Raw genomic sequence first — 20993 nt, forward strand, 5'->3', positions numbered from 1 at the left:
ATGGCAGCAAACACGAGCTGTGGCTCTGAAGGACCTTGAGCACCCCAGGGGCTGGTGTCCCCTCGAGTGTCCTCTGCCACTGCAACCTGTGCCCTTCCCTGACCAGCCTGTCCCAGTGCCTGTCTGGGCTTTGGGAACGGGGGCCCTGGGACCCCTGAGTGTGGCCATCCCGGCCCCCTGCTCCCAGCTCCAGCTCCCGGCCTGGCAGGGGAGTGCCATGGCCAAGTGTTTTGTAAGAGGCAAATCCCTGCAGTGCCAGCATCATGCCGGGACGGGCAGCTGGGCTGGGCTGGGGCAGGCAGCATGCGGGAAGGAGCGCTGGCCCACGGCCAGTGTTTGGCCCCCGGGGAGTTGGTGTAGGCGGGGGATGAGTGTGCCTGGCCTCGGGGCAGGGAAGGGGCCGGGCTGTGGCTGGAGCTGCGTGGGGATGTGCTCACACCCCGCACAGGTTTTGCCTCGTAAGTGAAATACGAACTGGAGTGAGGCAGGTGCTGACCAAGGTGTTCAGCCTGACCTGCCCCTCTCTCTGCTCGAGTCAGCAGAGTGGGGACAGCTCTGCCCTGTGCTCGCCATTTCTGCTGCTGTTACCCCAAAAATCTCCTGGCCCTTACCCCAGGATCAGCAGGTGGTGGATTCAGCCTGGTGTCCATCCCCTGTCACACCAGGGCAGGATCAACTGCCTGAGCTGTTTGGCAGCCAGGCTGGTTCCTCCCTTGGCAGGAGGTGAGGGGCACGGGGGCAGTGCACAGTGGGCAATGATTCTCCGGGGAGGGCAGGAGCTGCTCTTCCCATGGGCTGGGGCTCCTCCTCTCATGGGCCTCGGAGCCCGTGGACATGGAGAGCTGCTCAGTAAGGCTTGTACCCTCTACCCTTGCTGTGCCATGACAGGGGACTCTGCTGTGATTCCATTGTGTCAGGCAGCATCAGCAGCACAGGGCAGGAGTCAGGGCACCTGGGAGGAGGGTGTCACTGTGCTTTCCAGTGCATTCAGGTTATTCCCACTGCTGGGCATCCACCATGCACCCATCCTGTATCCAGAGATGGTACTGGTGGTGAGCTGGTACTGGTGCTGGTACTGGTGGTGAGCTGGTACTGGTGGTGAGCTGGCACATGCCAGGAGCCCAGCTCAGGAGGGCCCTGCCTGGCACACAAGATTCCAGAAAAGGTTCATCTCAGCGTCTCTCCATGGCCCAAATTCTCTCCCTGGCATGGAGCAGGGAATTCCCTCCAGAATGGAGAGGAGCTGCCTGGCGGAGTGGAAGGGCAAGATGAAAGCAGGGGTCTGCAGGGCAGGACAGCTGCATTGCACTGCAATGGATCATAGAATCATGGAATCCCAGAAGGGTTTTGGTTGAAAGGGACCTTGAAGCTCATCCAGTTCCACCCCCTGCCGTTGGCATGGACACCGTCCACTAGAGGAGGTTGCTCTAACCCCCATTCAACGTGGCCTTGAACACTTCCAGGGATGAGGCATTGAGAATGGATGGAGCAGGGCTGGAGCCATGCAGGGCAGCAGTGGGAGATGAGTTATGTCCCCAGCTGGACTCCATGTCCCAGTCTGCTCCTTGGCCGTGCTGAGCCTGGTACCTTTGCCCCTTTCTGTGGCACTGGAGCAGTTCTGTGTCCGATGGCCCAGGTGTGACAAACTGCAGCAAAGCAGTGTCTGGCAGGAGCAGCTTCACTGGCATGTGCAAACAGACTGTGTGGGGCTGACAGGCAGAGCTGCCATGCAGGGATGATCCGTGCTCCTGGCACGGCCCGATGCCGAGGCTCTGAGTCAGCCCCGCCCTGGCTGCGCCTGGTGCCAACAGCTCCTGAATCCATCAGGAAGTATGGAATGAAAATCTTATCATGGCTGTGCCTGTCCCTCTCCCAGCTGCTCGAGGTGCCCTCGATGCCTGGTCTGGGCCCTTCCACTGCAGAAAACCCTCTGGACCTGCTCCCTGTCACTAGCAGGGGCCAGCACTTGCTGGGGCTCCCAGAGGTTCTGCAGGTGTCTGATGGAGAGCGGAGCCGTTGGCCTGAGCTGCTCCCACCCTTCCTGGTCTTTGTGATTACTGTTCCCGTGTCGGGTTTCCTCCAGGCTGATGCCAAATCCCCAGCTGAGGGCTGGGGCTGTCGGACCCCAGTGACCCCCACAAGGTGGATGTTTATTCGATACATTCCTTGCGATGTGAGCACGGAGTGATATCTGCACGGGGCATCGACCTTGGCCAGGGGAATCCCCATGGGTGGAGGAGAGAACCCATGGGAAAGACTCAGGAAATGGCCGGGGCTGCAGTGCACAACACCCCTTCTCTGCAGGAAACCCATGAGGTCGCCAAGATCCTGGAGGTCTTCCCTGAGAGAATTCCCCAGCACCGGCCCGGAGGGACAGAGCTGAGTCGCTCCATCGCTGGTGCACAGGTGCCGGCAGGGAGGGCTGCGCGGGCAGAGCCAGGTCCCGCTCACCTGCCCTAGGTCTGTTCCTGCTCACCTGCCCCAGCAGCACGGCTGGGCTCAGCCTGTGCTTGGAGCTCTCCTGGCACCTCGCGGAGAGCAGTGGAGTAACAGGAGGGAGGGAGAGAGGGAGGGGGCCCTGCCAGGGGAAGCGGGAGCTGAGCGGTGCGAGGGAGGGTGAATAAATACCCTTAAACGCAGTGGTTGTAACACACCCGGGGCCACGTCAGTGCCTGGAGGTCACTGGGTTGACAGGAATCGGGATGTGCCCATGGCCGGCCCTTGCTGTGCACGCAGGGGAGAGGCGTGTGGGACCCTCTGAATGTGTGTCACACCATGTCCAGTGCCTCCATCCACAGCGTCCGACAGCTGGGACCACAGAGAGCATCGCGCAGGCCCCGACTGTAGGTGAGCAGTGGCCAGTTCATGCAGCACCCCGGGGTCTGCAAATGTGAGATGTGAATGCCAGGAATAGTTGTGTAAGGAAAAGGAACGTAGGACTTGATCAGGGAATCCCTGCGCTGCCTCGGGCAGCCAGGCTCACCCTGCTGCCCTTTCCAGGAGCAGGTTAATCACCAGGGCTGACGCCTGTGAGTGCTGCCCGCACTGATTAATGGGACCAAATATCCATCAGACATCCAGCTCATCCTGAATCCCCGTCCGTGCAGTCACACAGAGGCTGCAGGAAGGATGCTGGAGGAGAAAAGCTGGTTTCTAGGAATGTCCCGGCCCGGAGGGCATTGCTGAGCTGCAGTAAAGCCGAATGCCAGGATGATTCCTTCCATTCTGCTGCACTTCCCAGGTGGACTGGGATGGTACCAAGACCCCCCCACCTCAGAGCACATGGTGAAATGGCCTTGCAGGACCCAACAGAGAGAGACCTGCAGTAAGCACAGGCTTGTCACCCACCAAGAGCCCCCAGGAGTCCCAGGGCCACTGCTGCGGGACCCCCACACACAGCCTTGAGTTGCATCACACTGTGGTCTCCAGGTTTGTTGTCTGCACACACGCAGGGGTACCCGGGAGCATTTCCCCATGAGATCCCCGGGACTGGCAGGTGCTGGGTAGACCCTGTCCTCACCACCAGTGCATTTCTTTGTTGCAGGGCCGCGTGTGCCACTCACTGCCAAGGAGCACAATGGTCCTCAGGAGCACCCCCAGACCCCAGCACGACTACGATGCCTTTGAGTTGATGCCATGATGATTTTTTGCCTTTTCTTTTGTACCCCTTTTACACCTTTTTTACACCTTCTGTATTCTTAGTGCTTTTTGCCTACATTCTTGGCCTTGTTTGTCAAGCTAAGAGACTAAACATCTTAGAAGCTTTGTAGCTAGGGATCAGTGTGCCCCAGACCCCAAGGTCCTCTCCAGAACACATTCTGTAAACTAAGATAGAACCATCCGGGAGAAGGTTCCTTGGGGAGGGGGGCTCACTCGAGCCTCTGGTTGGGTAATTTTTGACAGATATGCTAATTAGTAAGACCTATAATGTTATACCAGATGTTTTGTGTGGTGTGCATTGCAGTGTGCATGGAGGTGCATTCGACCTGGACGTAGTGCACCTAAGGATCCTTAAAATAAGTACCAAGGTAAAATCCCTTTTTCCCTTCTAACCGTGTTTGACTCTTGATTTTAAGACCAGGAAAAGGCATCACAGTGAGCAGTGACAGCACAGGTGTCACAGGACGCAGGCGGCTCTGGGCTCCCTCTGCTCCTCCTGCTGCCCCTGAACGGCCTCTGGCAGCTCCCCTGGCACGGCCACGGCCCCACGCACCGGGGCTGCTGCGCCGGAGCCCCCGCACAGCCCGGGGGGACAGCGTGGATTGTCTGCCAGGCGCTGGGCACGAGGAGACGGCAGCAGCTCGGAGCTGCCTGCCGAGCTGCTCCTGCGGGAGACCGGCATTGCCACCTCGTGGGGAGCCGCGAGCGGCACCTCCTCGGGCAGGACAGGGCGGCACCAGCACCCAAAGACGGGCAGAGGGGAGGAGGGTGCCGGGGCTCAGCCGCGGGGCCAGCCGAAGCCACTCATGACTGCAGGTGCCAGCTCTGAATCCTGCTCACAGAACAAAATCAGATGTTAACACTTCGCAGACAGTGCCCAGCCCTCACCAGTGATGGGTTCAGCTCTGGTGTCTGACACACACTCGCCTCTTCTGGTGTTGGACCAAAGGCTCTGGGGGCCCAGTGACGAGGACACAACTAGGATGTGTTGTGTGGACTCTGCAAATCTGAAGTGACACTGATAAATCGACTCTCTGGGGTATCCTGGTTCAGCAGCAGGGCCAGTCTGCCCAGAGCTGACATCAGACTGAAGGTACCAATGGCTCTGCTCGAGTGTTTGGTGTTGAATATGAAAAGCCGCCCTTTGGCTGCAGTGAGGACTCAGAAATGCCTCCAGCAGAAAGATGGAGTGCAAACCTCTAATTGCTTCTCCTGTCTGGCTGCTCCACCATGCGGCTGCTAGAGACGGCTCCTTCTCTGGGAGAGGAGGAAAATATGATCAGAAGAGAGGAGAGAGAAGAACCATCTGCTTGTTCATGGTGGTCGTGGAGCAAATTCGCATTCTAATAAAAATTTCAGCCAGTTCTCCAGCTGCTCTGTCACACATAGAAGAGACAGATGCTTCAGAAACACCAGAGAGATAGAAATACAGCAACGCAAACAATTCCCTCTGCCCGGTGCAAGAGAAATCATTTGCCTTTATCTTAAATAAAAGCCCCAAAAGAATGATGCAACATCCGACCCGTGTGGCGTCTGCCAGAGCCGCAGATGGCAGCAAACCCAGCTGCCAATAACCTGTCAAACCCACATCGTGCTTCTGAGATGGCGCCGAAGCAGGGCAGGAACACCTACACAGGGAGCTGGGGCTGCAGGGGATCCAAACGGAGCTGAGGGGCTCCAGATAAAGGATCTTCAGCCCAGCAGGCCCAGGCCTCCCCGGGACAATGTTCCCGCTCCGTGGGCAGCTCTAACCCACTCTCAGAGGAGAGCTCACACTCTGTCTGGATCTACGTGGCTTTTGACCCCATTAATTTCCAGAGATTTACTGTCCTTCGTATCGGGAGTCTCAGGGTATTTTTAGCACCCGTACCATGTCTCCAAGTGGGATGTGATGTTCCTGTGCCAGCAGTCCCTGTGCTGTGCTGAGCCACAGCAGGGAGACACCCTCCAGTTTGGGGGGTTTATCCACGGCAGCACCGGGAAAGCCATGGAATGTCTGTGTTTAGCAGCTCAATCCAAACACTGTGAGCTAGGCTCCAGGCCCTAAAATTAGGACTCAGGAGCAGGATTAAACCTGAGATCACCAGTTCCCACTGACCCTGGTTCAGGCCCTTTTGGGGTCACTGCTCTCCTGAGCTGACTCCCAAGAACACCTTTGTGTCTCATTACAAAAGGACAGGGACTGCCCCTTCCCAAGCACTGGGACTGGGGTTACTGGGATGTCCTGACCCACCCAAGCCTTTGGGACCCCCGGCAGCCAGGGTGGGATGGGCCAGCGCTCACGACAGACAGCAAAAGGAGCTGAGCTCACCCTGCACAGGCTGAGGTTTGCCAAGGCCTGACAGACTGAGCTGAGGTGCAGTAAGTGCCAGGGGACTCATTTCCCTCATTTAAAGAGAAAAACCTTCCTTTGCTGTCAGATTCTGGTGACACCTTCAGCATTTCCCTTTGGCAGCAGAGCCCCAGGCCCACTCCAGAACTGTGTGTCCTCCGAGCATCTCCCTGCCAGCAGCCTGGAACAGCACCCTCCTCTCTGTCAGCACGTAGCTCCCTGCATGCTGCAGGTGCGATGCCACCGTGGGGACAGCCGGTGACAAACCCCTGGGAACAAACCCACATCCACGGGCGAGCTCTGAGCGTTCCCAGGCTGCAGCTCCAGCAGGAGCCGTGCCCGGAGCGCCGCAGTCGCGGGGTGGTGACCAGGCTGTGCCGGGCTCTGAGAGGCCAACCCGGGCTGAGAGGGCCACCCTGGGCTGGGCACAGCGGTGTCACCCCAGGCTGGGATCGCTGCCTGTTCCTGACACCGGGAGATGAAGCGCTGGACCGGCAGGACCTGGGGCCTCTCCACACGCACGGGCAGCCAGGGAGACACCTGGAGTGGCCACAGGAGCCCCGGATGGCTCTGGGCAGCCCTGGGCAGCGTTGGGCTGTCGTGCCGGATGGATGCGATGGATGAAGGGATGGGAACAGGCAAACTGCATCTGGCTGCCCCCGGCTCCTGCGGCCATCTGGAGGGTGATGGTCACCACCGCTGGACAATGTGCGGCCAGTGAGGGGTCAGTGAGGGGCCGTCAGGAAAGGGGTTCAGTCTTTTGAGGGTCCCAAGGGGATTTTGGAGGGGGTTAGAGTGCCCCAAGGAGATTTTAAGAAAGTAGAGGAGGGGTTGGGGGTTTTTGGGACTCCCGCAGAAGTTGGGGGGTCCTGGAGAGGCTTTGGGGGGGGAACAAGGGTATCTTGGGGAAGGTTGGAGGGTCCCAAGAAAATTTGCGAGGTCTAGAAGGGATTTGGGGTCCCCGTAAGGGTCTCGGGGGCTACCCTGTTCTTTGGGGGGAGTCCCAAGGGGATTTGGAGGTGTTTGAGTGGTCCCGGGGAGCATTTTGTGGTTCATGGGGGTATTTTGTGGGTGTCGGGGTGGGGGGTGGGTGTCCCAGGGGGACTTTGGTGGTCTCGGAAGGGTTTTGGGGCCCGGGGGGTCTCGGGGGCGGCGGGGGGGAGCCGGGGGGTCCCGGGGGTCCCGGCTCCGGCCCAGGCCCCGCACTGCGCACGCGCCACCCCGCGCGCCGCCGGGCCCCCCTTCCGCGCATGCGCCCCGCTCCCCCAGCACCCGCCGGGGCGCGGCAGCGTTCGCCCAATGCGTCCTGACGCCCCCGCGCGGCGGCCAATCACAGCTCCCGTTGGCCGTGCGTGATGACGTCACGCGAGGGCGGTATATAAGCCGTCGGCGGCAGTCCCGCCCCCCTGACAGCGCCTCGAGCCGCCGCCGCGAGAGCATCCTCCGCCCCAGAGCCGCTCCCGCCGCCAGAGCCGCCCCCGTCGCCGCCGCCGCCGCCTCCGCCGAGGGAAGGGAAGCGTATCGTATGTCCGCTATCCAGAACCTCCAGCCCTTCGGTGAGGCCCTTTGGTGCGGTGGGGCCGGGGAGCGCGCGGGCCCCGCCCCGGTCCCGCCCCGTGGCGCAGTTACTATTCCGGGCCCGGTTGCGTCAGCCACGGGAGGGTGGGGGTGTGGGCGGGGCCCAAGCGTGACGGGCGGGCGCGGCGGCCAATGGGGTGGGGCGGGGGCGGTACCCGCGCGGGACGAGCAGGCGCCTGGGGGCGGGGCCGAGGCGTGACGGACGGGCGCGGCGGCCAATGGGGCGGGGCCCAAGCGTGACGGGCGGGCGCGGCAGCCAATGGCGTGGCGGCGGGGGCGGGGGCCTGACGGCGCTCCCCGCAGACCCCTTTGCGGATGCAAGTAAGGGTGATGACCTGCTCCCGGCCGGCACTGAGGACTACATCCATATAAGGATCCAGCAGCGCAACGGCAGAAAGACCCTCACCACAGTCCAGGGCATCGCGGATGACTACGATAAAAAGAAACTGGTGAAGGCCTTCAAGAAGGTAGGGCTTCAGGCCTGGGAGGGCAGCAGCCACGCCCAGCAGGGATGTTTATATGGTGCTAAGGAGGTTTTTGTGTCTTTGCTGCAGAAATTTGCCTGCAATGGTACTGTAATTGAGCACCCCGAGTATGGAGAAGTGATTCAGTTGCAGGGTGACCAGCGCAAGAACATCTGCCAGTTCCTCGTGGAGGTAGGACACCTTTGGCCTGCTGGTCACTAAAATAAACATGGGTTTTTTAAATGCACACGGGTCCCTGGGTGTGGGCAGCGTTCAGATGCACAGAGGCGTCACTCCATGCTGTGAATGCATTTTCTGTCTTGCAGATTGGACTGGCTAAAGACGACCAGCTGAAAGTCCACGGGTTTTGAGTGCCTGTGGGCCACTGGAGCTTTATGCAAGAAGATTTCCTTACCATGAAATTCCCACCCGTCCCTTGTCATAAGTTTAAAACCAGCCGGTTTGTGTAATGTAACGATCTTGGGTCCACTCTTGATCTGGACTGTTGTAATTGGTGATGTAATAAACTGACACGAGCCCATGCTATCTCGTCTGGCTGTCCCTCATTTCCCAGAGGTAACGCGGGCGGTGGCACCATCCAGCCTGAAGCCAAAAGTTCCAGCTGTTCCCAGCTAAGCCCGGGGATTCGGCCTGTCCTGATGGCTCCTCAGTCCAGCTGCACTTCCATCCTGACAGAGGGGAATTGTGTCCTGCCTGGTGTGAGGCCCCGTGCCGTGGCACAGGGACGTGGTGCTGTCCTCCTGGGCAGTGCTGGCTCCCAGAGGCAGAGGGATTTGGGGAAGCCTGGCTTGGAAGGAGTGACAGAAGAGTGACCTGGAGGCCAATGGCAACAGTTCAGGTGCTGGTACCTGTGAGCCCTGAGGTACCAGGCACATGAAGGAACGGTCCCATGGCTTAAACTTGTGGCAAGGGCTCGATGTTGGACTAACATAAGGAGCATCGCTGGAGCTGGAGCTGCAGAGCCTTGTGTCAGTAGCACTGCTGCCTCGCACCCTGTGCAGTAACATGGCTTTGGTTTCATTTCTAATGTTTTGTTGTAATGTATTTGAAGTCTTATTTAAATAAAACTCGTTTTCAAAAGCCTGTGCGTGGTGGGTTCCATTGCTCCCAGCAGCCAAAGCACCTTCCCCTCTTGCCATCCGTGCTGTGGCCTCAGCATTGCTTAGGGGCCCGGTGCAATTCCCTGCTCTGGGGGCTCCTTGGGGCCTTGGGGGTTGTTCCCCTCTGTGGCCCAGTGCAGAAAGAGGAAGCTGAAATCTCTTTGCTCAGTGTTTGCTGCTCCTGCCTGGAGCTGAGGGAAAGCCGAGGAGTGGGTGGGTGCTGAGTCAGTCCCTGCCCTGGCTCTGTAACCCTCGAACAGGCCCCTGTGCTGGTTGTGTTCCTGTAAGTCCCGGGGGCAGGGTCAGCACTTCTGCTTCCCGAACACTGCTCTGGGGAGGAGGGGGAGGCGCTGCCACCCGGGCCGGGCTCTGCCACAGGTCAGGGGCTGAGTGCCCTCTTTACTTTCTGAGCTCAAGCTCAACAAGCAAGAAGGAAATCTCAGTAAAATGCACTGGTTGAGGGCAGCAATGGTTCTGGGGGCTGGTGGGTGCCTCCTGCGCAAGAGCAATGTGAAATGCGCTGAAATGCCTAAGAGTGCACAGGAAATCCCTGGGTTTCCATCCCACTTCCCCCAGCCCATCTGTCCTGCAGCGGGGAGGGCTCGAGTGTCCTGGGAGGCTGCTCCCACCCTGGTCACCTGCTCCTGGCAGCCCTCAGAGCAGGTCACGGCTCTTCATCCCCTGCCACAATGACACCCGTCTCCCACGTGCTGCTCGGGAGCACCGAGTTCACTTTCCCGGGAGACTTTGCTCTTGGAAACCAAATTGCTGCAATTACGCAAAGCAGCTTCGAGTGCACGGAGGAGGCAGGTGACCTCCAGCCCTGCCCATGCCTGTGAGTGACCTCCAGCCCTGCCCATACCTCTGAGTGACCTCCAGCCCTGTCTGTGCCTGGAAGTGATCTCCAGCCTGCCCATATCTTGGGGAGCAGGTGCTGGCAGCGCCAAGGCCGGCACTCACACCAGGGGGTGTTTGTGCCCACAACCTGACGCAGCCCAATCTGCTCTGCTCTGCTGCTGCTGTGCCAAGAATTCTCGTGCCCCCCGTGTTGGAGCACATCCAGCCTGGATTTCTCCCTGCTGGCTTTGCCAAGCTGCCCACAGATTTGGCGGCTGCCAGGACAGCTAGCCCCAGCCAGGCAGGAGTGAGGGGTGCTTGGTCCATCCTCCAGCTTGACCTTTGTCCACCCATAGAAGGACCCAGCCCGAGTGCCCACGGGCCCGGTGGCAAACCTGCGTCAAGGCAATGCCAAACCCGTGGCCCTGGAGGGAGCGGCCGCTGTGTCCCCATCACTCTGATGACTCATTTGGTCCAGATTGAGCCATTAAAACCCAGAAATTGGAAAACAATTTGTTTGTTCCTTGTGCAGTGCGCTCGGTGGAGCGAGCAATCGATGGCCGCAGGGTGCCGGGCACCGCTGCCTTCCAGCCATCCAAAGCCCATTTGTTTCGGGGCTGTTTGAGGAGCACCGACACGGCTCGTTGGGAACACCGTGGGGACACGGGACAGTGACGTGCCCCAGCCCAGGATGTTGTTCATGGCGTTTATTGCAGGAGGGAGACAAATGGTCTCTACAAATACACTGATGGGGGGTCAATACAGGCAGCAGGAACCGTCAATATCGAACGAGGGAGTGGGTGGCGACAGACAAGGATCTTCGGGGGGCTCTGACAGCGAGCAGGCCCACTCCTTCCACAACACCCCAAAACTTCTCAGGGTGCAGGGAGAGATCCAGAGCTGCAGAATGGGCTGCTCCAGGGCCTGTGTCCTGGTGAGGGGCCTCACACACACACAGACACAGCCCAGCAGGTCTGTGCAGCCCCCTGCAGGGGCACAGAGCCCTTGTGGCACAACACACGTTACAAATGTGTACAAACACCTGGGTGTCGGTGTGTGGGTACATCCGTGTGTGTGTGTGTGTGTACAGACACACAGATACATCTTTGCTCATGTAATACAGGTATGTATACACACATACTTGTTTATGCACATATATACCTGTGTGTTTATATAGATATATGCATATATATCTATATTTATATGCGTAGATACGTATGTATGTATATGCATTATGTATAAATGCGTACAGATTTAGATATATGTGTACAAATATCCCTATATATACATAATCCCAGAATCATTTAGGTTAGAAAAGACCTCCAAAAATGCATATATGTATGGATACATATATATAGAAAGAGATATGTCATGGTATTCCTTATGCATCCATCCCACTGCACACACCCTTCATCACTCCATGACATACAATTACCCCATGCAGTCGTCATCTGTATAAACACACACGTGCACACGTGTGTCCATGCCTGTAGCTGTATATCTGTGCCCACGTGTACCTGTTTACATAGATGCATAAGCCATGTTATCTATTAGAAATGCATACATTATATATTATCTGTATTTTGTGCTGTATAGAATGTTATATATTATACTGTATTATTTATCCATTTATATATTCATATATATACACACCATTGCAGTGTATTATACTGCATAGTTGCTGTCTATTAAATAAATATAATAATAATAATAGTGTCATATAATTACAGTATCATATAATAGCAGTGCCCACCTAAATAAGTACCTGCACTAGTGTGTGTGTGTAGGTATCACTGGGACTCTAACTGTGCATGTGGATGTGGGGGTGCCAGGGGCGGGTGCCTGTGAGTGTTCAGCTGCTCGCAGAGCTGGCCTGGTCTGTACAAACGTGCAGCCAAGGCACCGTGCCCTGGTAGCTGCAGCTGGGTTTGTGTTCACGTATGTCCATAGACAGCCAGACCTGTGTGCATGTGTAGCTAGGAATGTATATGGACACGTGTGTCCCTACATATGTGTGCATATGGATACGACTCTGTCAAGCTGTGTGTCTGTGTGGTGTGTGTGTCTGTGTGTCTGGGAGCACACACAGCTGCCCGAGGGCCCCCCCAGGGGTGGGTGGATGTGTGTGGAGCCGCCCTGGGGTGTGGCAGCCCCGGCAGCGCCTTTAAAAGCGGGACTGAGCTGGGGTGATGTTGGAGAGAAACACCCGCTGAGACACCCACCAGGACACCCACCGGGACACCCTGCTGAGCCCCAGAACCCACACGTGAGTCTCACAGGGCTCTGGCACTGTCCAGAGGTGACTTGGGGACCAGCTGGGAGACAGAGATGGAGAAAACTTGAGGAACAGATGGGAGGGACAGAGCAACTTGGAGACCCACTGGGAGGGACAGAGGGGATCTGGGGCCTCGCCATGCTCTGGGGATGAGAACCCTGCTCCCCAGCTGTTGGAGTTCAAGGAGGATCTGGATGATGCTCTTAGCCACGTGCTTTAGTTTTCAGTATCCTTGCAAGGAGCGAGGAGTGGGACGCGATCCTTACGGATCCCTCTGCCTTGACTCCGATTCCAGGGGAATTGGGGACCAGCCAGGAGAGAGGAATGGAGAAGACTTAGGGAGGAGATGGAAGGAATGGAGGAGACTTGGAGACCCAAAGGGAGGGACAGAGGGGACTGCGAACTGGCCATGGCCTGAGGCTGAGTGCCCAGGCCACCCTGGGCAGGCTGAGCATGTCCCCGTTCGGGGGCTGCAGCTCCCCCGCTTCCCCAGCCCTGTTCAGTCTCTCCCCAGCCATGAAGGTGATGCTGTGCCTCGGCCTCCTCCTCGCCCTCGCAGTGACCACCTGCCAGTGCCGGCCAGCGGCAGCGGCGCCAGGCACCAGGGGGGACCCCCAGCAGCCCCCCCCCAGCCTGGTCCGGCGGGACTGGCCCCAGTACCTGTCCCAGGAGCAGCAGCACCTCTTGTCCCAGTTCCTGCCCCACATCCTCACAGGTACTGGGAGCTCAGGGTGGGCAGCCCTCGGGGGGCACAGCCCGGCCCCTGTGCCAGCTCTAACTGCTGCCTTTACCCTGGCAGAGCTGAACAACAACAAGGCCTTTGTGCATGAGGACAAGGGGATTGAGGCTTTGCACGACCACTACTACCCCGACTGGATGGACTTCGGCCGCCGCAGTGCTGAGGACGAGGCCGGTGCTGCGTAGCCGCTGGGCTGGCCTGGCCCCGCAGAGCACCCGCACACTCAGTGCATGTCCTTTACCACAATAAAACTCTGGCACTACGGCCTCTGCACTCCGGGCTGTGCTGGGGAGAGCCTGGGAGGGTGGGCAGCAGGGATTTGCCCCCAGCCCCACAGGGATGCACAGGGCAGAGACCGAGCTGCTCACAGCAGCAAACACAGAACGTGGCAGGAGATGCAGCACACACGAGCTGCTCTGTAAATTCACATTTATTTTCCAGGGGATGGGGCACAGCTTGGAGGGAGGGACACAGGCGGGGGGAGCAACAGCTGCGCCCCCAGAAACATCCCAAGCTGTGGGTACTGCTACTATTGCTACTCAGTGGGCAGGAAAGAGTTAAAACACCATTCCCCTAAAAAGCCAGTCCAGTCCAGGTGCTGGCCAGGGGCCCAGCCAGGGTGCAGGGGTCTTACCCTGGCCCCAGCGGGTTGCCCCAGGACCCACCCAAGCCCAGACTGAGCGTTGCCCTTCGCTGCAGCATCTGGACAGCCCCAAAGGGCCAAGCTGCCCCTCGCTCCACAGCCAGGCTCAGCAGAAGCAGGAACAGTTTTTATTGCCAGAAACTGGCTCCTGTGAAGGGTCCATACTCCCCAGCAGGGACGGGGTCAGCCAGCACCCCCTGTACCCCCCATCCATGGGGAGCAGTGCCGGGTTCTGTCCTTGCAGCCAGAGCAAAGCTCCCCATGCTGGTGCCAGGAGTGCTGACAGATTTGGGGCAGCACCAGCAGCTGAAGCTTGTCCTGTCTCCATTCCCCCATGGATGGGTGAGGAAGAGGATGTGTCTCACCCTGAGCCTGGGGGTCTCTTCTCCAGCAGCGTCACTTCCGGCTGCCCTGGGCCCCTCTGAGCCCTGGCCGGGTGTAGGACGTCTCCCCTCTGGCCACCACCTTGTCCAGCCCCAGGCGCTGCAACTTCTCCACCAGGTTCCAGCTGAAGATGCTGCTCCTGGGTGCGGGTCCATCCTGACCCCTGGGCACAGGGGAGGGATGGGGCTCAGAATTCTGAGGGTCCTGGGAGTGGAGTGAGGGGGCCAACCATGATCCAGTCCTGGGTGCCAAGTGGGAATCTCGCCCCAGCAAGAGCCTGAAGAGTCCCATGGGGGTGCTCGGGGGTCCAGGGCCAAGCGCCAGTGTGGGGGGAGGCTGTTCTGGTGAGGGGCTGCCGAGGCTCAGCCCCTCAAAGGGCCCACAAGAAGGCACGACGGCATGATACAGACTGGAGGAGAAGAGAGAGCAGAAGTGGGGATCAGTTGGGGGACCCTGTCCTGGGGGATGTTGCTGAAGAGGCCAGGCGTGGCTGCGGGCAGAGCAGGACCCCCTTTTCCTCCTTCACCTAACGAGCCGTGGGCTACAGGAGCCTCCCACGCTGCAAACTGCTCAAGCAAAGCTCACAGGGGAGTGCTGGGGGCTGCTCCTCAGCAGCCAGGAGAGATTGGGACACAGCCACTGCTCCACAAGCATTTCCAGACACCAGGGTTTTGTCTAACAGTGAACTCCAGCTCATGCCAACCCCCAGCGAGCCTTGGGGGGGCTCATTAGGGCTAATCACCGGTGCTCATTAATGAACGGACAGCCCAGCACCCGGCTGGGAAAAGCTCCTGGCTGCTGCCCAAGTGTGGAGGAAGGAAAGCTGTGTCTGTTCCCCAGAGTGCCAGGAGCACTCGCTGCTCCGTGCCCGGGGTGCTGCCCCTCCGGGCGAGCCCACCCGAGGAAGGTTCTCCATCCATCAGGGTGCTGCAGTGCAGAGGAGGGGGGCTGATCCCAGCCCCGGGCACACAGACACCCCAGCAGCCAGATTTGGGGATTTTCTTAATGCTGGCATCTCTCAGAGCATCAGGGGCTGCAGGCGGCCCCCGGCCTGCCACTTCCTCAAGCTGCAGGGAGCCGGGCACGGGGGCGAGGAGGAGAGAGCTCGGGGCGCACAGCGGGGCGGGGGCTGGTGCAGGCAGCGCAGGCGGCGGGGACCACGCGCCTTACCTGGGTGTCACCGTGGTGAGCGCAGTGGTGGGGTGGAGGATGTGGCAGGTGGTGATGGTGAAGGTAGACGGGGTCTGGGGGAGGTTGTTAACAGAGAGGAACACTGGAAGGGACAGGAGACAAGGGGTCAATGGGAAGGGGGGCAGGACACAGGCGGAGGGCAGGCGGGACAGCCAAAGCTGGGCTGGAAGCTCCATGCACAGGGCACAGCTCCAGCAGCAACTGAGGTGTGGTGCCTGCTCAGAGGGGGCAGCGAGCACAGGTGGGACCAGGAAATGCCGTCTGTCCCAGACCTGCCCCTTCCAGCCAGCCGAGAGGCAGCAGGGGCTCGCCAAGGTGATGGCAAGGGCTCATCCCGCCGGGGCTGCCCGAGAACAGCCCTTGCGCAGCTGCAGGCGGAGCAGCCCCGCGGGGACAGCGGGGTGGCAGGGACAGGCTGCTGCAAGAGGGGAGAGCACGGCGGGAGGCGAGGGGCAGCCTCGACTGGAGGACAGGGGCATTGCGGGAGCTGCGTCCCCACGGTCCCCTCACCCCACGCTCACCCCTGGGGCGCTCCTTGGCTTTGGCGGGTGTTGAGGTAGGGAGCAGCTGGAAGGAGCTGGCATCCACATCGTCCTCCTCCAGGTCATTGAGGCTGTACACCTCCTCCAGGTCGATGTCCAGCTGCCTGAAGTCTTTGGTGAGCACCCCGGGCCGGGGCACCAGGATCCCACCCAGGTTGGGCTGTGCCAGCTGCTGCCAGTGGTGGAGTGTCACAGAGCCTGGGGGGGACACAGCCAGGGGGAACTCAGGTGGGGGTGTTGGACCCTCAGAGCACCTGCAGCTCTGCACCCCCTCTGCCTCTCACCTTCCAGTGGCTTCACAATCTGCAGTTTGTCGGGTAAGTAGGTGAGGGAGCCGAGGGAGAAGCTGGAGCCAGCAGTGAGCTCTGAGCCCCCCGAGTAGTTGGTGCCAGTGGAGACGATGCTGCCCTCGGGGGTGAGGAAGCCACTGGAGCTCGCCCCATCTCTGAGCCGCCAGAGCTTGCGCTCCCGCTCGGCCTCGAAGAAGGAGCGCTCCTCGGAGACGTGGCTCTGCTGCCGCACCGACAGCCGCTGCACCGCCGCCTCCAGGTCCTGCCGCCCCGGGGCTGCCCGAGAGTCCTCGCTGGCCCCCTCGGCCCTGCTGGAGGGCACAGCGTTAGGCTGCCCGGGGCTGCAGTCCCACACTGCACCTCAGGCTGTGCTGGTCCCCAGCCAGGCCCTGCTCTCCCTGCCCCAGGCTGGTTCCTGCTCCGGTGTGACCAGCAGCTCACCAGCATCCCAGCTCCTGTGCAGGGGCAGCCGCTGTCCCACCCGGCCCCGTTTCCCCTCCACCCTGGCACTCACCGGGCACCCTCCGAGCCGGAGCAGTTGGTGTGGGGGGTGCTGGCCCCCCCAGAGTGGGCAGCCGACAACTGCTTGGAGCCTGGAACGTGGTGGGGAGACTCAGAGCAAGACCTGGCTTTGGCTGTCTGGTTCACGGCCTTCACTGTCTCGAAGACGCGCTGGTAGCTCCTGTGGGCAGGAAGCGGGTGGGGGTGAGCCGGACCCTCGTCCCATGGCACAGCAAGAGCCACCGATAACAGCACTCACTTGTAGTCCGAGGAGGAGCTGTCTGTCCTCTTCCTCATCATCCCTTTGATCTCAGCAGCCAGAGAGTCCTGGGGACAGGGGTACGCAGTGTCAGTAGGGGGGAGAGCAGGGGCCCCCACCCTGCCGCCCGGACCCCGCGCTCACCACGGGCAGCAGACTGGCCGCGCTGTAGCGGCTGACGGTGCTGTTGGGCAGGCTGCGGCTCCGCAAGCTCTTCACCTCCTCCTGGGCTTCCTGCAGCATCCCGCCGCACTCCGCGTACTTCTCCTGCAGATCCCGCAGCTGCGGGGACACGGGCACAGCCTGAGCACGGCCCCGGGGGTAGCGGGGCAGGACCCCCCACCAGGTCGGACACTCACGGCTTCCCCCGGGCTCACCTCCATCCGGAGCTGCTGCTGCACCTCCTTCGCCGCGGTCAGGTGCTGCTGGAGCTCCTCCACCTCGGAGCCGTACTGCGGACAGGAGCGGCCAGGTCAGGGCGCTGTGCCCGCATCCCCTCCCCCCGGCACGGGCAGGGCACCCTCACCGTGCGACACTTCTGCTGCAGCTCCGCCACCTGCGCCAGGAGCTGGGTGATCTCCTCCTGCTGCCGTGCCGCGTCCTCCGCCCTGTGCGCCAGCTCCTCCGACAGGTGAACGACCTGCTGGCTCGCTTCGGCTGGGGGAGGGCCGGGGTCCGTCACCGCCAGGGCACGGGCCCCAACCCCAGCCCACGCAGCTGGGCAGTGCCTGCCGGGCGGTGCCTGCAGACCCCCGAGCCCTACGTACAAAACTGCTCCACGCAGTCAATCATCAGCTGCTGCTCCTGGTCCTCGTACTGACAGGTCTCCGTGGCGATGTTGGTGGCCTGGGGGAGAGGGTTGGCGGGGCTGAGCATGACAGGCAGGACCTCCCGTCTCCCCCGGGGGCAGCTCGGGTCCCCCCATTGAGAGCAGGGCATAGGTGGGCACTGAGGGGCATCCGTCAAGCTGGCTCTGCTCACCTCCATACGGAGCTTCTGGTTCTCCTCCTCCAGGCACTTGAGTTTCTGCTGCAAGGTGTCGTACTGGAAGTACTGCTGCAGGGACAGCGAGGACTCGTGCCTGCGCAGCCTGGGGACAGCAGGGATGGCACTGAGCACCCGCAGTGCGGGAGTGCGGGCAGGATGGGGCTGCCCACCCAGACCCCTGCCCATTCCCCCAGCTCCCAGGCACCTGCAGCAACCAAGCTCTGTGGGGTTGGACCCACAGCCACCAAGGGAGGGAAGGGAGTGTGGCCAGTGCTGCCCTAGGGATGGTGATGGCTCCTGCCCAACACCTCTGCACAACCCACAGGAATAGTTCTGCCCCAGGTGAGTGGCAGGACAAGGACTCCCACTCACGGTGTGGAGGTGGTGGTGGTGGGCTCGCTCTCCTCCGTTGTGGTGGTGTAGAAGTGGAGAAGGTCGTCCCGCATGGAGACCTCATGGCGCAGCTGCGCAATCTGGAGAGACAAGGTGCTTCAGGACACGGCCCAAGGGGACCACAGCTGCCCCCAGGGGGGCATGCAGGGGGCCAAGACCTGTGCCCAGGAGCTGTTACCTCCTCTTTGGCCAGTTCCAGCTGCTCCTCCAGCAGCTCATTGCGCTCGGTCAGGCTCCGGTTCTGCTTCAACAGGGACTGCCCAATGCGTGCTGCTAACTCCAGGTCCCGCTCTTTCTGCAAGGGGCAGGTCTGCCTCAGCTGGGATTCATCCCTTCCCCAGTCCCTACCTACCCCTGTGTCGCCAGGGTCCCACCAGCCCTCACACAGGTGGGATCTTCAGCATACCTCATCCAGCAGGTTGGTGACAGCATCGATGTCGTGGTAAGTCTTCGTGATCCTGACCACCCGCTCAGCGCACAGGACTGGGGGAGAGGGCCAGAAGGTGAACCCCCACACTGCTCAGCACTGTCCCCCCAAGGCTGCTCCAGGCTGGTCTCCAAAATGGACCTTTTCTCTGCTGGGCGTCACCTCGCGCAGGCAGAGGCGGGCAGGGATCCCCACAGCCGTGACATCACCATGGGAAATGAGGGGCTCACACCCAACCCTGCCTGCACCTTGGGGTGGCAAGAAAAATGCTGGGCCCCCTCGCTGCCCCCATGACCTCAGCACAGGCACAGTGCCAGCCCCACCGCAGGACTCACAGGCAGAAAGGAGGGATGGGGAAGGGCAGCAGCAGAGACAGGATCGGAGGTGACATCTCCAGCAGAAAGCAGGCTGGAGCTCCAGTATAAATAGCTGTGGGTGGCACCGTGCCGAGCCGGGCTCACAGGCGGCGTCCCCTCCAATCTGTCCCTAGCCCCCTCCCCCAGATCCCCCCCGAGAAGCCAGCCCTGCCCTAGTTTCTCTCTGGGGGAGGGGATGCTGCAGCCCGCACCCACCCGATGCCCCTCCAGCTGCACAACACAACGATCCACAAAGCAAAAGAGGCAGAGGCAGCTGCGGGCAGGACGCTGCAGGAACGGGCAGCTGCCCACCACGCCAACACCACCGCGTCAGGCCGGGCCCCAGCTACAGCTCTGCCTCCCCCCGCTGCTCTCTGGGCCTCTGGCAGGCAAAGGAGGTGCAAGGATGGAGACGTCGGTCCCCGCGGTACGGATCCTGCCAACTGCGCCCGCAGGAGCTGCCAGGCAGCGCCGGGCACGCACCCAGACGGCGGCGCTGGAGCCGTGCGGTGCGAGGGAGCCGCGAGCAGGCGCAAAGCCCCGAGCCCTGCCCGCACCCCAGAGCCTGCTTACAGCCCGGGACCTGCTGTACCCCGCACCCTGCCCACACCACACAGCACTCACGATGCTCTTTCTGATGCTCTGCTGCCCCGAGGGTGTGTGCCTCAGTTTTCCCTGGCAGAGCAGCGCTGGCTGTGCTCAGGGCCCCCCACCCGCGTCCCCAGTCACAGCCACCCCCCAGTCGTGCAGACGAAGTGGGTTAACGGGGAAGCTCAGCCACACAAATCCCATTAGGCCTCCCCAGCTGGGGTTGTGTAATGGTGAGTGTGTTGTCATGGCAATGCCCCCACTCGCCACCCCGGTCCTGTCCACTCCTCACTGCCCCGGGTGCTCCCCCACACCCCAGAAGGCACGTACCCCAAACACGTCCATGGGAAAAAGAACCAACCCCAGCCTCACCCCCCTCTCTGCACCCCGACAGGACCCGCTCTCCGCGGGGGTCCCCAACTGCACCTCGTCAGGCCCCTGAGCCATTAATTGGAAATAATTAGAGCATGAGCATCGTTACGGTTGGAGCGAGCGGCTGGCCCTGGGAGACGAGCCTGCAGCGCTGGCAAACATGTAAACATCCATCTGCGGGCCCGATCCGGCGGTGCGGGAGGGGAGGACCCCATTCCCACGGGGGGAGGGACGCCCTTCCCCACGGGCACACGCAGACCTGGCAGGGCCCCTCGCCCCGTCCCTCCGTCCTCTCCCCACCACTCCCGGTGGGGGACAGGTCCCCTTAGGGTCGGGGTGATCCTGGGGGTCCCCAAGGGACCGGGCGGCGGCAACCCCGGGCCAGAGAGCGGCGAGGGAGACCGGGGTTGCGGGAACGCACAGGTGGGAAACAGACGGCACCTGCCGAGGGAAGACCCTGCCCTGACCGCTCCGGACCAGCCCCGGCCCCGGCGAGACCCCGGCCCTGACCGCTCCGGACCAGCCCGGGGGAGCCCAGCACTGCTGCAGCCGCATCCCGATCCCCATCCCCGGGGCGGGACCACCCGGGCCGCCCTCACCTTCCTCCAGCTCCCTGGCGATGGGGTCCGCGCCGCCGCCGCGCTCCGCGTTCCCGTTCAACTCATCGTAGGCGGCGGGGCTGCTCCAGATCTCCATCGTGCCGAGCCCACCCAGCCGTGCCCAGCCCAGCCCCGCCGAGCGGAGCCGCTGCGGCCGTTCCCTCCCCTATTTATAGGATCGCCCCGTCCCCGCGCACCTGCCCGGCGCATCCCCCAGCGGCGAGGCCGGGGCTGGGGCCGGGACGGGGGCGGGGTCGGACGGGAGCGGAGCGGGGGCGATGCGGGGATCGGGGGATGCCGGAGGCTGTCCAGGAGTGCCCGTTCCCCCCTCTTTCCCGGGTCGCCCCAGGGACACGGTCCCCATCAGGCACCCTAGGACCAGGCTCCTTATTGGGGCATGCACCAGGACAATTCTGCTCAGCCCAGGGGGGGCTGGTGCAGGTGGGCTCTGTGTC

At 61.4% G+C, this 20993-nt stretch overlaps 3 protein-coding genes across 9 annotated transcripts; 2 read left to right on the forward strand and 1 right to left on the reverse strand.

The window, feature by feature from the left end:
• Positions 1–7394: 7394 nt before the first annotated feature.
• Positions 7395–8580, forward strand: EIF1 (eukaryotic translation initiation factor 1). Its single transcript, XM_039565627.1, has 4 exons — positions 7395–7548; positions 7874–8037; positions 8125–8226; positions 8361–8580. Exons 1-4 carry the CDS (start codon positions 7518–7520, stop codon positions 8403–8405), a joined length of 342 nt encoding a protein of 113 aa, XP_039421561.1. The 5' UTR covers positions 7395–7517; the 3' UTR covers positions 8406–8580.
• A 3185-nt stretch (positions 8581–11765) lies between these two features.
• On the forward strand, positions 11766–13270 carry LOC104697803 (gastrin/cholecystokinin-like peptide). Of its 3 annotated transcripts, none has more exons than XM_010412845.4 (2): positions 11766–12982; positions 13067–13270. In XM_010412845.4, the coding sequence occupies exons 1-2, from the start codon at positions 12721–12723 to the stop codon at positions 13189–13191; spliced, it is 387 nt and encodes a 128-aa protein (XP_010411147.2). In that variant the 5' UTR covers positions 11766–12720; the 3' UTR covers positions 13192–13270. The 3 variants fall into 3 exon arrangements, with proteins under 3 accessions (XP_010411147.2, XP_039421559.1, XP_039421560.1); XM_039565625.1 differs by having other exon boundaries at positions 11766–12258; positions 12771–13270; XM_039565626.1 differs by having other exon boundaries at positions 11766–12258; positions 12782–13270.
• Positions 13271–13418: 148 nt separating this feature from the next.
• HAP1 (huntingtin associated protein 1) lies at positions 13419–20776 on the reverse strand. 5 transcript variants are annotated; one of them, XM_039565619.1, is made up of 15 exons: positions 20539–20776; positions 18603–18679; positions 18375–18491; positions 18176–18276; positions 17798–17906; positions 17584–17662; positions 17343–17473; positions 17194–17268; positions 16961–17119; positions 16817–16884; positions 16571–16738; positions 16051–16367; positions 15746–15964; positions 15204–15306; positions 13419–14442 (listed from the first exon to the last, which is right to left on the reverse strand). In XM_039565619.1, exons 1-15 carry the CDS (start codon positions 20633–20635, stop codon positions 14046–14048), a joined length of 2217 nt encoding a protein of 738 aa, XP_039421553.1. In that variant the 5' UTR covers positions 20636–20776; the 3' UTR covers positions 13419–14045. The 5 variants fall into 5 exon arrangements, with proteins under 5 accessions (XP_039421553.1, XP_039421554.1, XP_039421555.1 ...); XM_039565620.1 differs by having other exon boundaries at positions 16051–16364; positions 20539–20774; XM_039565621.1 differs by having other exon boundaries at positions 16961–17098; positions 20539–20772.
• Between the last annotated feature and the right edge of the window lie 217 nt (positions 20777–20993).

Source organism: Corvus cornix, chromosome 27, assembly GCF_000738735.6.
Source record: "Corvus cornix cornix isolate S_Up_H32 chromosome 27, ASM73873v5, whole genome shotgun sequence".
NCBI classification, from domain to species: Eukaryota; Metazoa; Chordata; class Aves; order Passeriformes; family Corvidae; genus Corvus; species Corvus cornix.

Bases quoted from the DNA above. Each gene is read 5' to 3' on its own strand.
- EIF1 (XM_039565627.1), top strand. From the start codon at position 7,518: ATGTCCGCTATCCAGAACCTCCAGCCCTTCG. The intron at 7,549-7,873 runs GTGAGGCCCTTT...CGCTCCCCGCAG, and splicing joins CCAGAACCTCCAGCCCTTCG to ACCCCTTTGCGGATGCAAGT. The intron at 8,227-8,360 runs GTAGGACACCTT...TCTGTCTTGCAG, and splicing joins TCTGCCAGTTCCTCGTGGAG to ATTGGACTGGCTAAAGACGA.
- LOC104697803 (XM_039565625.1), top strand. From the start codon at position 12,784: ATGAAGGTGATGCTGTGCCTCGGCCTCCTCCTCGCCCTCGCAGTGACC.
- HAP1 (XM_039565619.1), bottom strand. From the start codon at position 20,635: ATGGAGATCTGGAGCAGCCCCGCCGCCTACGATGAGTTGAACGGGAAC. The intron at 17,120-17,193 runs GTGAGCCCGGGG...GGCCGTGCTCAG, and splicing joins AGCAGCAGCTCCGGATGGAG to GCTGTGCCCGTGTCCCCGCA. The intron at 16,739-16,816 runs GTGAGTGCTGTT...TCCTGCCCACAG, and splicing joins AGCTCCTCCTCGGACTACAA to GAGCTACCAGCGCGTCTTCG.